This window comes from Larimichthys crocea, chromosome XXII (genome assembly GCF_000972845.2).
Source record: "Larimichthys crocea isolate SSNF chromosome XXII, L_crocea_2.0, whole genome shotgun sequence".
NCBI classification, from domain to species: domain Eukaryota; kingdom Metazoa; phylum Chordata; class Actinopteri; family Sciaenidae; genus Larimichthys; species Larimichthys crocea.
In genome coordinates, this window is record NC_040032.1 from 8994123 (window position 1) to 9009369 (window position 15247).

General features: G+C 47.5%; 2 protein-coding genes across 4 annotated transcripts; one reads left to right on the plus strand and one right to left on the minus strand.

Annotated features, from left to right (window-relative positions):
- Positions 1-40: 40 nt before the first annotated feature.
- Positions 41-8805, plus strand: slc12a9 (solute carrier family 12 member 9). Of its 2 annotated transcripts, XM_027273431.1 has the most exons (15): positions 41-154; positions 1960-2084; positions 2953-3187; positions 3268-3402; positions 3485-3622; positions 3705-4007; positions 4105-4212; positions 4358-4469; positions 4556-4713; positions 4787-4869; positions 4946-5070; positions 5303-5495; positions 5572-5746; positions 6516-6662; positions 6742-8805. In XM_027273431.1, the coding sequence occupies exons 3-15, from the start codon at positions 2983-2985 to the stop codon at positions 7569-7571; spliced, it is 2712 nt and encodes a 903-aa protein (XP_027129232.1). In that variant the 5' UTR covers positions 41-154; positions 1960-2084; positions 2953-2982; the 3' UTR covers positions 7572-8805. The 2 variants fall into 2 exon arrangements, with proteins under 2 accessions (XP_027129232.1, XP_027129231.1); XM_027273430.1 differs by lacking the exon at positions 1960-2084 and having other exon boundaries at positions 47-154; positions 6742-7571.
- On the minus strand, positions 8117-11502 carry hsd20b2 (hydroxysteroid (20-beta) dehydrogenase 2). Of its 2 annotated transcripts, none has more exons than XM_019269462.2 (11): positions 11147-11502; positions 10530-10576; positions 10375-10450; positions 10187-10297; positions 10039-10106; positions 9907-9951; positions 9791-9825; positions 9626-9702; positions 9448-9513; positions 9135-9284; positions 8117-9050 (listed from the first exon to the last, which is right to left on the minus strand). In XM_019269462.2, the coding sequence occupies exons 1-11, from the start codon at positions 11295-11297 to the stop codon at positions 8965-8967; spliced, it is 912 nt and encodes a 303-aa protein (XP_019125007.2). In that variant the 5' UTR covers positions 11298-11502; the 3' UTR covers positions 8117-8964. The 2 variants fall into 2 exon arrangements, with proteins under 2 accessions (XP_019125007.2, XP_010751836.3); XM_010753534.3 differs by having other exon boundaries at positions 9621-9702; positions 11147-11499.
- Positions 11503-15247: the final 3745 nt, after the last annotated feature.

Here is a 15247-nt window from a genome sequence, read left to right on the forward strand (position 1 = left end):
TGTGAAGCGCTCCGTGCACAGTGTCACCCCCCCAAAAAACCTGAGCCGGGACACCTCCACCCGAGACACGCGCGCGCGGGCAGAGAGGACCGCGAGACAGAAGAGGGGTCTGAAGCAGGAAGTGGGTGAAACCGTCACGAGGAGGCTCAGAGAGGTGAGTCTGTGTCAGGTGGAGGAGGTGGAGGAGGAGGAGGGTGGGGGACACTTCCTGACCGACATCCTCACAAAACAAAAACAAGCCGCAGCTGAGAAGGTGGCGTACTCTCCACAAACACAAGTTCCTCTGCAGCAGCTGCTCCACCCTCCCAGGCCGGAAACAAGGATTTTATTTTGGTAACCGGCTTGTTTCCAAAAATAAGGTCCGCGGCCCCCCCGCAGGTCCTCAGCACGGGTCTGTGACAGGAGGAGAAACATCATCATCATCATCATCATCATCATCATCATCATCATCATCAGCAAACTCCATCAGCTCCTGCAGAAGAGGAAGCAAACCTCCAACTGACAGAAAGATTCAACTTCCTGTTGTAACCGCTGACAGGGTCACATCATGTGTCAGAGGCTGTTTGACACACTCACTGATGCTCAGTGTTTTTAACACACTCACTGATGCTCAGTGTGTTTTTAACACTCACTGATGCTCAGTGTTTAACACACTCACTGATGCTCAGTGTGTTTTTAACACACTCACTGATGCTCAGTGTGTTTTTAACACACTCACTGATGCTGAGTGTATGTAGCTCAGTTAGTTCTGTTAGCTCAGTTAGTTCTGTTAGCTCTGTTAGCTCAGTTAGTTCAGTTAGCTCTGTTAGCTCAGTTAGCTGCATTAGCTCTGCTAATCATGCTAACTCTGTTAGCTCAGTTAGCTCTGTTAGCTCGGTTAGCTCTGTTAGCGGCATTAGCTCTGCTAATCATGCTAACTCTTTTAGCTCAGTTAGTCAGTTTGTTAACTTTGTTACCATCTCTGAGATGCTAGCCCTCAGCTAACGTTACAACACATTCACGACACAGCAACTTGACAGCAATTTGTTGCTGTTAGCATTGTTGAACTGAGGCGCTAGCTCACAGCTAACATTATTATAACACTGTAACAACCGCACAGTTACCTCTGTTAAGTTTGTTAGCAACCGCCCTTTACTTATTGAAACTATTGCAACTGAATTTTGCGGCTAATCTGGAGGCAGGTGCTACGTAGCCATACTGACACACACACACACACACACACACACACACACTGGAGTTGTTAGCTTAGCAAACGTTCTAACAGTCTTGACAGTAGCTATTCGGGGCTGTTAGCTCTGCCGCTCTCAGCTAACGTTAAACATTTAGCACACAGAGACTTTTACAAATGGTCGCCAGTTAGCTCTGTTAGCTCTGTTAGCTCTGCCGATCTCAGCTAACGTTAAACATTTAGCGACTTTTAGAAATGGTTGTCAACGTGCTTCAGTGACTGTCAAAGCTCTCTGTGCGCCAGTTATCTCAGTTATCTCTGTTATCTCAGTTAGCTCAGTTAGCTCTGTTAGCTCAGGTAGCGCTGTTAGCTCTGTTAGCGCTGTTAGCTCTGTTATCTCTGTTAGCTCTGTTAGCTCAGTTAGCTCTGTTAGCTCAGTTAGCTGTGTTAGCTCTGTTAGCTCAGTTATCTCTGTTAGCTCAGGTAGCTCTGTTAGCTCAGTTATCTCAGTTAGCTCTGTTAGCTCTGTTAGCTCAGGTAGCTCTGTTAGCTCAGTTAGGTCAGTTAGCTCTGTTAGCTCTGTTAGCTCAGTTATCTCAGTTATCTCAGTTAGCTCTGTTAGCTCTGTTAGCTTTGTTAGCTCTGTTATCTCAGTTAGCTCTGTTAGCTCAGTTAGCTCTGTTAGCTCTGTTAGCTCAGTTAGCTCTGTCTCTCTCCGTCACTGGGTGTGATCTCTGTTATTTAGCAGGTGATGTCTCTTCATGTCCCATCATGCTTTGTCGTGTGTTCAGGTTCTCCAGGTTCTGCAGGGAAGGTCGGTCACCTGATCACGCTCAGCAGTATGTCAACAAACAAGCAGCTGTGAATCAGCTGACTGCACATACCAACCTGAGGTGTGAGCTTTCATTAAAAACCAGTGAGTCACTCCCAGAGTCCGTCTCCATCTTCACGAAATCTCTACTCGACTGTGCAGAAAAGCAGCAGCTGAGTCGCTTCAGGTGACACCTGAGCGCCTCTGAGCTCCGTTTGTTTATCTGAGGCTGGAGGCGTTCACGAGGCTTCACGTGCTGCTGTGCACATGATGATGTTCATTTTTAGGAAGCGCTGCAAAGAGCAAAAACATCATTTGAAACAGAGAACCGAGATGATCTGATGACGCGTTCCATACATAGAGCAGGTCTTTCTAAGAGTCACAGAGACAGTTCACACCATGAGCGAGCACTTGAAGAGGCAGAAACCTTGAGCAGAACCGTGATCATGGTGAGCTGCCATCTGCCATGACCGGTTCTGATTGATAGTAGTAATAAAAAATAACAGTATTTATAGATGGCATCAAGGCCCAACCACAATCCCCGATCTCGGTGTAGCCACGATTCACAAGAATCTGCTCGACGAGAAAACAGAAAAACAAAAAGTTGGTAACATCCATTAATGACATGAATGTGTCCCCCAGCAGTCTAGGCCTATAGAGGCACAACTGAGGGATGGTTCAGGCCTGACATCACCTCACCTCACCAGAACGTCTTAAGATGACTCTTACATGTGGAGAAGGGCTCTGCCTCCAGAACCAGAATTGGGAGCTGGTTCCCCAGGAGAGGAGCTTGATAGCTGAAAGCTCTGGCTCCCAATCTACTTTAGAGACCATTGGAACCTCAAGGAACCTCGAGGAACCATGAGGAACCTCAAGGACCGCAAGAAACCACAAGTGTTCTAGTGTAGGGTGTTAGGGTTCTCTGAGCTCTTCAAGATATCAAGTTTAAACCTCATTGATTTCTCTTTCACAGGTCAACCAGGCCGGCTCTTCCTCACCAACCATGTCGAACGAGCGCACCCCCCTGATCACCTCAGGCGTTTGTGGCCTTGCTGTGACCGCGGCGGCATGCGGCGCAGAGTCGGACGCCACCCCCGAATCCAACTCGGGGACGCCGAGCAAAGACCCTCGAAAACTGAACACTTTCTTTGGGGTGATGGTGCCGACCATCCTCTCCATGTTCAGCATCATTCTGTTCCTGCGGAGCGGTGAGGTTTCTAGATGTTTGCTCGAGTCTCTCACGGTGTTACCGCTGCGATGACTAACACTGACGAGATCTCTCTTGCAGGGTTCGTGGTGGGTCATGCAGGGCTGTTACAGGGTCTCTTGATGCTGGTCGTCGCCTACACCATCATATCTCTGACTATACTGTCCATCTGTGCCATCTCCACCAACGGTGCCATACAAGGAGGTGGAGCTTACTGTATCCTGAAGACCAAAGTTCAAAGTTCTTGTTGAGTTTGTTCATTTCAGTTGAAACGTCGACCTTAACAAAGTGTGATCAGACATGATCAGTCGCTCTCTGGGTCCAGAGTTCGGAGGAAGCATCGGTTTGATGTTCTTCCTGGCCAAAGTGTGTGCATGTGGAGAGTATGTTCTCGGTCTCGTGGAGGCGATCCTTGACGTGTTTGGTTCAGATCCTGGTAAGTTCTGTTTCTCATCCCTGTTTTCTCACTAACTAAACAATCCCTCTTTATCGTTCTCACTTTTCTGCCTCTGTTCTAGAGTCTTCTGTGTCCGGAGGGGTCCACGTCCTCCCTCAGGGTTACTGGTACACAGTCCTGTACTCCTCAGTCATCCTGCTGCTGTGTCTCCTCGTCTGTCTGGTCGGCGCCCACATCTACTCCCGCACCGCCTTCGTCATCTTGCTGGTGGTCACCGTGTCCCTGCTGTCCATCTTCATCAGCTCCGTGGCGGTCAAGCCTCGGGATTTTGTCATCACCCACCAGAGACCCGGTAACCAGACGGTCCACTTCAACGCCAGCTACACGGGCTACAACGCCACCACGCTGAGGAGCAACCTGGCCTGTGAGGATCTGAAAGTACGCTTACGAGCCGAGCTTTTAAATTTAGGATCTTCATTTAACGCTCTGGCTGTTTGTTCCTCTTTTTGTTCTCGTTGCAGCTGGTTACACTTTGGACTACAGCACCAACTCTGTCATGTCTTTTGCCACCGTGTTTGCCGTCATGTTCACCAGCTGCACGGGGATCATGGCCGGCGCCAACATGTCAGGTTAAAGATTTGCTGATACCTTTGAGTGGTGTGCGTGTCATGATGCAGACGAGCGTCAAACAGGAGACATGTTTATACGTTGTAAATCTTCCTGTGCATGTACAAACAATCATGAAACCGCCTGATGTTTGCTCTTCCTCTGAAGGCGAGCTGAAGACTCCGAGTGTGTCCATCCCTAAAGGCACCATCGTAGCCGTCTTCTACACCTTCACCGTCTACGCCCTCCTCTTCATCTTGGTCAGCGCCACCTGCGACAGGTCTGACATGCTTCAGAATAAAGTTTGATATTAATACTTGAAGAAACATCAACAGTCAGAGCTTTCTTCTTCTTCTTCTTCTTCAGGACGCTGCTGGTTCAGGATTACGGCTTCCTCCAGAAAATCAACATCTGGCCTCCGTTTGTCACCATCGGGATCTACTGCGCCTCGCTGTCAGCTGCTATGTGCTCTATGATCGGAGCGTCCCGGATCCTCCACGCTCTCGCTCTGGATCAACTCTTTGGTGAGGCTTGGTGAGGTTATTTTCACCGTATCAGGATCTACTTCGTGCACTGAGACGCTTGTTCTCCTCACAGGTTTGCCGTTGGCGCCGGCCGCCGTCACATCGAGCTCGGGGAATCCGTGGGTGGCGGTTCTGTACACGTGGGGCCTGGCACAGGTGAGCGGAGTTCCTGTGGCGTGCCGCCATTTTCTGAACCACATCTGTGTGACTGAAACTGTGGTTTGTGTTTCAGTGCGTCGTGTTTGCAGGTCAGCTCAACTCTATCGCCAGTTTGGTGACTGTTTTCTACCTGCTCGCCTACGCTGCGGTTGACCTCGCCTGTTTGGCTCTCGAGTGGGCGTCTGCGCCAAATTTCAGGTAATAAAATGTTGGTGAAGCAAGAAAAATCTAAATCAGTGGCGCTAGAAAATGTAGTTAAGTCGCTTTCTACGGGTTCAACAAGTGATGTCAAATTTAGCACAAGCCCTCAACATCACAGCGATGAACAGCCCCGTGAGGCTCGCTCGGTTATCTTCCTGTCTTTGTTTTATGGGACATGATATTTATCGCCTCTCTCTGCTTCTGTTTTTCATGCGTCTCTGTTCCTCAGGCCGACCTTCCAGCTCTTCTCCTGGCACACCTGCCTGCTGGGGATTCTCAGCTGTTTGGTGATGATGTTCGTCATCAACCCCGTGTACTCGTCGGGCAGCATCGTCCTCCTCTTGCTGCTGCTGCTCTTCCTCCACTACAGATCGCCCACCAGCAGCTGGGGCTACATCAGCCAGGCGCTCATCTTCCATCAGGTATCCGGACTCGCACGGACAGATCTAGAATCAGACGTGCGGCTCGTCATCAGCGCTGTCTTTCCTTTTGGTTTAGGTGCGTAAGTATCTGTTGATGCTGGACGTGAGGAAAGACCACGTGAAGTTCTGGAGGCCTCAGGTGCTGCTGATGGTGGCCAACCCTCGCTCTTCCTGTCAGCTCATCCTGTTTGTCAACCAGCTGAAGAAGGGAGGGCTGTTCGTGTTGGGCCACGTGCAGCTGGGAGATCTGGGTAATGCTCTGCGATGGCCATCTGCAGCTCACAGTATTAAATTATTCTTATCTCTGTATCCTGTGTGCTTTCTGAAACTCCTAACTTGACGTCTGCGGGCACCATCACAGGAGGCTGCTCGTTTGACTTTCGCTTTCCATCTGCTGCTTTCTTTTGCATTTTTAATGAGAGAATAACTTTCTCTGGATCACTGTGGCGTCAGGTCTGAGAGTTTGAACCTGCCAGTTGTGAAGCTCCGTATTTATTTGTCTAAAGAAGCAAACGTGCTTTGAAAACCTCGAGAACAGACACAGCGTGATGCAGAAACACACTGATATATGACAGTGTGACTTTGTGCCTCCTGGTGGCCTTCAGGACACATTACAGGGTTGAGTTATGATCATGTACTTGCAGTGTTGTAAAGTAATGAGTACAAACAGAGCCGGTCTAGACCGTACTCTCTGTAATATTTATAATTATCCAAAATTTCATTAAAATCTAAAGATTTAAGAAGATCTTTCATCTTTCTTCGCCCATGAATCATCTTCAAATCACCCAGATTGATGTTGTGGGGTTATAACCTTCAATCTACCTGTTATACTCAGTAGTTAAAGCTGTCACTAGCTGCAACAGTACAATCCTACTTTATGCACCGTTAACAGTACCGGTACCTTCTTCCACTGTAATTCTGTAATTCTTCTGTGATATGCTCAGCTGTATTTCATCTTGTATTCCTGTTTGATTGACTCAAATCGCTGTAACTTCATTCCCGCCCTGTCCTGGTTTGTAGACACGCTGCCCTCTGACCCGGTCCAGCAGCAGTACAACTTCTGGTTGAGCCTCGTCGATAAACTTGGGGTGAAGGCCTTCGTGGACCTGACGCTGTCTCCCTCCGTCCGACAGGGAACGCAGCATCTGCTGCGCATCACCGGCCTCGGTAAGCTCCGATTCCTGTTCTCCGTGTCCACGTGTGGTCCTGTACAGGTTATGATAATCTTCTGCGTCTCTCTCTGAAGGTGGCATGAAGCCCAACACTCTGGTTTTGGGTTTCTATGACAGCTGCACCCCTGAGGACTTCTTCCTACAGGACACGGCGTTCTGCGACTCCTCGGTCGGACAAGGGACTGAGGATGAGTATAACTTTGGGGTGGACTTGCCTTCGTTACAGGCTCATTTCCCTCCGGTCCGACATGTCGAGAGCCCGCGCTGGCTGTCACCTGAGGAGTACATAGGGATCATCTCTGACGCCCTTAAAATGAGCAAGAACGTGTGCCTCGCTCGGTATTTCTTCCAGTTAGAAGGAGAAGGTAAAGACAGCAAGGTGGACGGGTCGGAGCGGACTATAGATGTGTGGCCTCTCAACCTGCTGCAGCCCGGCAGCCGTGATTACGAGGACGTGTGCAGCCTCTTCCTGCTGCAGATGGCCTGCGTCCTCAACATGTCCAACAAGTGGCGCCACGCAAGGATGAGAATCTTCCTGAACGTGGAGACCGAGTCCAACGACCAAGGCTGGGTGGTGAACGAAGAGACGTTCCGGGAGTTGCTGAAGAAGCTGAGGATCAGGGCGTCTATAAAGATCGTGCCGTGGGACTCGGTGGTGCAGCATCACGTTCAGTCGGCCGGCGAGCCGACCCAAGCTCTGTCCGAGGACTTCCTGTCCGCCGTCAACGCCATGCTGATGGAGCACAGCTCGCAAGCCGCTGTTCGCTTCCTGTATTTACCCCGCCCTCCGGCTCATCACAGCCAATCACAGCAGTACCTGGCTCAGGTGGAAGCAGTGACCAACGGTTTAGGACCAACGCTCCTGATTCACGGCGTCACGCCTGTCACGTACACAGACCTGTGAGCACGAGCTTTCCTGTTTTATGAGTAGCAGCAGCGCAAGTTTAAACTGTGGTTAAACATAAAGCCATGAAGTGCTAAAGGTACGGTATGTAGCAGCTTTGTTTCGTCGTTTAGCTGAAGCTTAGAGATGCCACAGCAAAGTGCACTTTTTAAAAAATGCCACTTGAGCTTTTTGCAATGAAAACAGATGTTTTCCTGTTCTCAGATACTTGAAGCGGCCCGAGCCGAGAAATGGGAGAATACTAATAAAACGTTTGCAGGTGTGAATTATGTCGACGTAACCTCTGGTTGGCTTCAGCATTTAGCTTCTCACATAAGGCAGATATAAAAATGTGTCAAAGACTCAACACACAGTTTATTTTGAGAAATACGGGTTGTCTAACACCAGAACCCCACCGGGCACGTCTCCGTTACGTCTACGCAACTTCAAACCTCAGTCCAGACTTTAGCTTGCTCAGATTTGGTCTTTTTTCTGTTTTTTGTGCTTCCAAATGTGCAAATATGTATTTAATTTAAAAAACAGTCATGTATTCTCTGCAGAGACGAGTGGAGACCGGGGACGCTTCAATTGCACTTAGCTCCGTACACGTAACGTGTCTCATCCGCGCCCGGTGGAATTTGGCCATAAGACATGGGATATAGAAACGTCTGTGTATATTTTCAGGGATTACATGTCGAGTTTGTGGTGTTTTCTCATAACAGATGACTTTAATAGTTTTTTTATTAACTGCATTTTTGCTGCTCGCCTCTCTGGACCAGGTGACCCAAAGACGTTCAGGTTTTTGTTGCGTGTTCGTCTGCGATCATGTTTTCCTGTTACTGTTTAATCTCGAGTCTTTACGAAAGAAATGAACTGTTTTGTACTTCCGACCTCGGAAAGAAGAACAGCACAGCTGTTACTTGGATGTTCGTCATTCTTCATGATGCACTGATGGTTACCAACGATGATGAAAGCAGAACAAGTCATCACATTTTAACATTCAAAATAATTTAACTTACTTACAAAGTACAGAGTAAAACCTTCCTGCGTTTCTGTCTTTTAGTTTTACAGTGTTGCGGCGCTCGCGTGGACACAGATGCTGAATAAGTCATCGGTCGCCTGGCTCGGCATGTTCCATCGACAGTTAAAACAGTGAATGAGAAAGCCTTAAAGAACTGACACTTGTATACCAACGCTCTGTAAGTGTATATATTAAACTGCTGTTTGTCATAGAAGTAAATATATGCTAACTCTACTGAGTATTGTTATCTGTGTTCTCATGTGGAGTGTGACAGTCAAGATGAAATATCTCAACTAACCAAAGACTTAAAGGTCCAGTGATTTAAAAACACAACTGTGACATCATGTAATCCACATCGTGGACTACTCCTCCTTCTCCCTGCACGCTCGTCCGTCATTGAGTTTTGGGAGGTTTCGTAGTTTTCTGATGAAGACCGACGACATAAGAACCCAGTCCGGCACGAGTGTGAGCGCCGCGTCCTGTGGGACGATGGAAAAACAAGATGTTAAGATGCTGCAGCGGCCGACAGTTTGATCATAAATCAGTCTGTTAGTGTCTCCGACCTGGAGAGCGTGGGACAGGCAGCCGCTGGTGTAGCTGGAGTGACCGACGGTGTTCAAGGCGTCGCGGGCGAAGCTCGGAGCGCTCTTCACGAAGCTGCTGACCGCAATGTTTTTTGTCATGTTGGTGGAAACCATGAAGGGCGTCACGCACTGAGGAGACACGGACTGTGGTTGGACAACTTCCTTTGACATCATCGTATTGTATCATATTTCACGCAGATGTTGGTCACAGTTCTTTTGATATCCAAATTTAATGATGACAACTTCAGCCTCAGAAACGTCGGTCTGCTTTGTAAACCGTCATGAACTTTACCTGAACAATAATTCCCTCTGACTTGTACTCGGCGTGCAGACACTGAGAGAAATACGTCACAAAGATCTGAAACAAAGAAAAAAAGCTCAAAGTCACCAAACAAGTGGATGAGCGGCTCGTGAATCTCGAATCGGTGTCATCGTGAGTGTCGTCGTGTGTCGGTGAGGAAATACCTTACTGGCAGAATAAACGGACAACAGAGGCTGTGGACGGACGGCCACTTGAGACGAGATGTTGATGATCAGGCCCGTCCCTCTAAGAAGGAGATGGAAGACAAACGTCCATAAGTTCATAATCACTTGACTTTTATTGACTGTTACCTTCGGGGCGTGAGCTGCAGTACCTCTGAACCATGTCGGGAAGAATCAGCCTGGTCATCTGAGCGAATGAAACAGAAATCATCAGGTTTATTTAACCAAACGTGATCATGTGGAAGCAGTCGTACAGGAAATGTCTTACCTGAGGCACAGACAGCACGTTACAGTTCACGATGTGAGTGATCTTCTGCTCAGAACAGAAACAAACTGTGAGTTACGGAGACGAACCTTCACCTGAATCATCACCCGGCGTGTCGTCTGCAGACAAACTCACCTGCTCGGCGTCTGGTGTTTCCAGGAAGTAGGTGAAACTATCGGAAATGGACATTCCCACGTTGTTAACTGTGACAAACGAGACAAACAACCTGTGAGCACACAGCAGCTTCATCTGGATGACTTCCTCTGATTGGCTGTCCAATTACCCAGAACTCCAATCTGCAGCCCCTGCAGCTCTTCAGCTATCGCAGGATAGATCCTGTGACCGTCCGTGAAGTCCGCTCGGATGGTGCGAGTCTTCCGTCCGTACAGATCCTCTGAAGCAGACAAAGAATATTCTGGATGAAATGTTTCTGTTGTAACTGAACCTTCAGCACGCCGTCATTCCACTCACCAATCTCTTTGGCAACCAGCTGAAGTTTTTTATCAGATCTGCTCACCAAAACGACGTCCAGGCCTCGCCGCGCCAGCTACGAGGAAATATGCAGATAGACGAGTTAGACGACTTTTTTAACTCACAACAGGAGTGAAATGTGAAACACGACTCACCTCGATGGCGTAAGCTTTACCGATCCCAGACGTGGCGCCGGTGACGACTGCAGGAAGGACCAAAAACACACAGTCAGTTCATCTATCAGCATGTCGTGGTGTCACTCTTTAACCAAACTTCAACACGTTTTCACTTCTGAACTGTCCATTTATACAAAACCAACTTCTAAATGTTACAGTGAAGTCAACAGTCGGCCTCAGCGAGCATCAGGTACAAATGTGAGTTGTTAAACTGCCAGTGGCGAGCTGTAAGTGAGGAAAGTGAGAGGAAGGGTAGCAAACATCCCGTGTGGTGAGCCAGAGAAAACTCTCCCTGCTTCAGTATGTGGATCAGATCCTGGACATCCTGCTGTGAATGATGTCAAATTAATAAATAAATGTTTCAGCTTATCATGTCTGAACTGCCCTGGCAGACGGAAGTCCGGTTAGTGCTGCTGATGGAAGTTAATGTGATATTTGCAATTGGCCTCACACACACACACACACACACACACACACACACACACACACGCAAACTGAAAAGTAAACAACGCTGAAAAACTGGAAAGTGAACTCACACTGTTAACACGTCGTTTTGCCATTAAAAGTCACATAAAGTAGATTTCCTGTGTGGTTACCTGCCCACTGCCCAAATTTCCTGAAGTCCACTTGCCAGAACTGTGACAGGACAAACTGTCTGAGTCCACACCAACACCTCCACACGAGCCTCGTCAGGTGGAAAACAACCAAGAACCCTCCGACGATGGCGAGCGCGGCAGAGAGCGACATCCTGCAGCAGAGCTCTGGACTGAACGATGGGCTGCAAAAGCTCAATCCTAATTTTATATTAGAGGAAATGTGTGTGCTCCTCCCACACTGCCCCACCTCTCACTGTGTGCTGCTGTCACCAGCATGAAGTGAAGGAAACACCCCTGCAGGCCACACGATGCACCTGAACCTGACCCAAATATCCAGAAATCCATAAAACATCATTAGAAACAAACTCCTCGACTGAAGTTCAGTTTAATTGTCAAATTTAATCATGAAGGTTCAAAATATAGCAATCATAGAAAACTAAATAATAATAATAGATATTGTTTAAGTAATGTGAGTACCTTGTTTACCTGGAAAACCTGTAACACCTTGAAGGTAATCAGCATCAGCTGTTCCTGTTTATGTACTTCTCGTCTTTATGTCAACAAACATGCTGAATATTGAATATTTGCATATCCTGTTTGTTTTTTTTGGCTGCAGGTCAAGTCAAGTCAGCTTTATTATCAGTGCTGCCACATGTACAGGACATACAGAGAACTGTATCCCTGCTGCAGACAGCGATAAACACGAAATATAAAATATAAAGTGTAAGACATAAAAAACATATGCAAGCTAAAAGATATCTAAGAAAAGACAGTGGCAAATCTAAAACATAGAAACAGTGTAAACAGTATTGTAAAGGTCGTCTCACAACAAGAATAATGAGATTATTAAAAAATCAAAAAACAAACTACAAAGATCTCTGCCCGAGTTAAAACCTGTGCAGGTGAAGACACTCAAACTGTCCTACAATTCCCATAATGCACTCCATGTCCTTCTGTTATGAAGCAGAAACCTCCGTCTCTGTGAAGTGAAATAAAAAGCTGCAGTTCCTCTAACGTCCACTTGAGGCTGGCTCCAGCAGTGAGTCAGTCTCCATAAGTCCCCATGTCCAAATGTCCAACTTCACAGCAGAAATAAACATGTTTACAGCCTGGTACAAAAAACAGTTTTGGTCTCTGTAGCTAATTTCCCGCGGGCATACAACTGTACTGAGGGTGAATTTAATAACAACCACCTGTTCACATTATATTAAGGCTTAAAGGTATGCAGGGTTAAGAGCGTGGAGCAACCAGGGCGTCGTTCAGCCTTTAACACACGGCTGGTCGTTCTCATGAGGTCACAGCAGCGCGCTGACTTAAATAACTCGTCCTCATTAAAGAGTTTGAATCTAATCAGCAGCTCGTCCATCAGCTGCAGATAGAAACAGTAACGCAGTGAAACGTAGGCTGACGCAGCTGATACGATTCACAATCTGTCAGCTTTCCGTGTCCGCAGAAACAGTCCTACCCACTCGTGTAAAAACCAGCGTGTGTCCTCCTGATTAAACGTTGACTGATAACGTTTGTGATTGTGACAGATTCCCTCGTACGAGCACGAGAAAAAGCTGCTAATCGTGTGAAGAAGATAAACATTTCCTGTGTTTCTCTGATGACACGGTCGGTGTGAAACGGTGACGGACAGATGTGATGTTAACGTGCACAGAGGTCAGAGGTCAGAGGCATGTCGAGCTCAGGTGACCTGATGAAGACGGCAGGAGCTGATCATCGATTCTCCTCCATAAATCAGTTTTTATCTAGTCTTTTTATTTTTGAGCGTATGTGTGTGTGTGTGTGTGTGTGTGTGTGTGGTGTGTGATTCATGTGACTGCAACCCCCTCGCCTCACAGGAAGCCTCAAACCGAGCGGCGACCTCAAGCCGAAGCTGCAGCTCCTCAAACGCTCGGTTTGGGCCCGTCCTGTGGTTTCCGTTTCATGTGCAAAATCACAAAAACACCTGTGACATCTCTAGTTTTTAAAGACTCATTTAAGGTGTCGGTGTTGGCAAATAAATGTAAATAAAGCATTTAAATCGACACACTGGACTTTAACAGCTGAACGTTTGCAGTCGAGCACCAGAGGGCGCTGCAGCCTCCACACAGGCCAGCTCAGTTTGGACTTTAACGAGTCAAACTCACTTATACAGGTTTAAATGTCCTGAACACAAAGACAAACAAGTCAAACGTTAGCTCAGAGATTAGAGGAAGTTAACTTTCATTTATTCATTCATACTGTTTCTTATTGTTTGTCGATCATGTGGAGGAACAGTGGCAGGAGGTTCCCTGTTATCTAACACCTTTTAAAAATAGGTTTCCCTCCTTTCCTGTCGCTCTGAACAGGTGATCCTGAAAGACACTGGTTGAGTCACCGCGTGGCGTTCGGCCACATGAATTCACCTGATCATGGAGGGGAGGAGCTTCAGCTTCAGTCTTTGATTAATAACTAAAGAGACCGAGCACAGTTGTCAGCTTCACGTCCTCCGCCTGAAATCGTCATTTTGTGACGCTGCCTGTTGGCAGAGCAGATTTACAGACGGGCTTTAAGGGCTGACCTAATTCCAGTCTGTTGTAAGGCCTGCTTCCTGACCCCACGAGTCTCTGCTTGCACTCGGACAGAGTAATCATATTTTGGGCTCAACAATATGAAGAACACGGCGGTGTCCCCTGTCCGTTGCTGGTTCTTCGCTGTACGGCTGACCTTGCTTCGATCTGCAGTGCTGTTAGTCACTAAGAGGCTTGCAGCAGCGGATCAGTTTAGCACAGCCTCACCTGTCTATCTGATTACTTCAACAAGGCTGCTATCAAAGACAGGAACACATGCAGAGAGCATGTTCACATTCATGAAGCTCGGCAGACGTCACAAAGAATATCTGCAGTTTATGAGCATCTTTATATTTTTATTTTAAAACTCCTCTCTGAGCTGTCGTCCTGCAGTGATCCGAGCGCTGCCAGCAGACTGTCAGTGGCTTACATGAGATATTTTAAGGCCTCAGCTCCAGCTCACATGCTTCTTATGCCTTTATTAGCACTGCTCCCGTACAGTACGTTAAGAGCTCATTGGCTGTTTGACCGTCCAGATTTGACCTCTGGGAGGGAGGCTGCAAAGATAATATAGAAATATTAACCATGAACATCTTCTGGTATTTGAAAGACTTCGTAGTAAGATTAGAGTCGCAGCAAAGAGCATGAGTGAAGGTCTCTGCAGGCTTTGAGCAGCAGCAGCAGCAGCAGGGTTACATGAGGCTGCAACGCAGGCACCTTAATCACTGGACCAGTTTCATCGGCCTCGGGCATGTCTGTTAAGATTCAGAGCTGTGTTCTCCCTTTGCAAAGGTGAAACTGGAATCTGTCTTTGTCTCCTTCATTTCAGACATCTCTCTGTTTGTATTTCAGGTCTGTAGCAATTCGGGGTGGTTTTGCAACACCACAACAGGTCACAGCAGCACGCTGACTTAAATAACTCGTCCTCATTAAAGAGTTTGAATCTAATCAGCAGCTCGTCCATCAGCTGCAGATAGAAACAGTAACGCAGTGAAACGTAGGCGTGACAGCTGATAAGATTCACAATCTGTCAGCTTTCCGTGTCCGCAGAAACAGTCCTACCCACTCGTGTAAAAAATCAGCGTGTGTCCTCCTGATTAAACGTCTGACTGATAACGTTTGTGATTGTGACAGATTCCACTCGTACGAGCACGAGAAAAAGCTGCTAATCGTGTGAGAAGATAAACATTTCCTGTGTTTCTCTGATGACACGCTCGGCTGTGAAACATGTGACGGACAGATGTGATGTTAACGTGAGCACAGAGGTCAGAGGTCAGAGGCATGTCGAGCTCAGGTGACCTGATGAAGACGGCAGGAGCTGATCATCGACTTCTCCATAAATCTAGTTTTTATCTAGTCTTTATTATTTTTGAGCGTGTGTGTGATTCAGTGACTGCAACCCCCTCGCCTCACAGGAAGGTCCCAAACCGAGCGGCGACCTCAAGCCGAAGCTGCAGCTCCTCAAACACTCGGTTTGGCCCGTCCTGTTGTTTCCTGTTTCTATGTGCAAAACCATAACACCTGTGACATCTCGAGATATAAAAGACTCATTTAAGGTGTCGGTGTG

Coding starts and splice junctions, on each gene's coding strand:
- slc12a9 (XM_027273431.1), top strand. CDS start 2,983: ATGTCGAACGAGCGCACCCCCCTGATCACCTCAGGCGTTTGTGGCCTT. Junction 3,403..3,484: donor ACAAGGAGGTGGAGCTTACT/GTATCCTGAAGA, acceptor AAGTGTGATCAG/ACATGATCAGTCGCTCTCTG. Junction 4,008..4,104: donor GCTGAGGAGCAACCTGGCCT/GTGAGGATCTGA, acceptor TTCTCGTTGCAG/CTGGTTACACTTTGGACTAC.
- hsd20b2 (XM_010753534.3), bottom strand. CDS start 11,297: ATGTCGCTCTCTGCCGCGCTCGCCATCGTCGGAGGGTTCTTGGTTGTT. Junction 10,298..10,374: donor GCTGGTTGCCAAAGAGATTG/GTGAGTGGAATG, acceptor TGTCTGCTTCAG/AGGATCTGTACGGACGGAAG. Junction 9,514..9,620: donor CCGTTTATTCTGCCAGTAAG/GTATTTCCTCAC, acceptor TCTTTGTTTCAG/ATCTTTGTGACGTATTTCTC.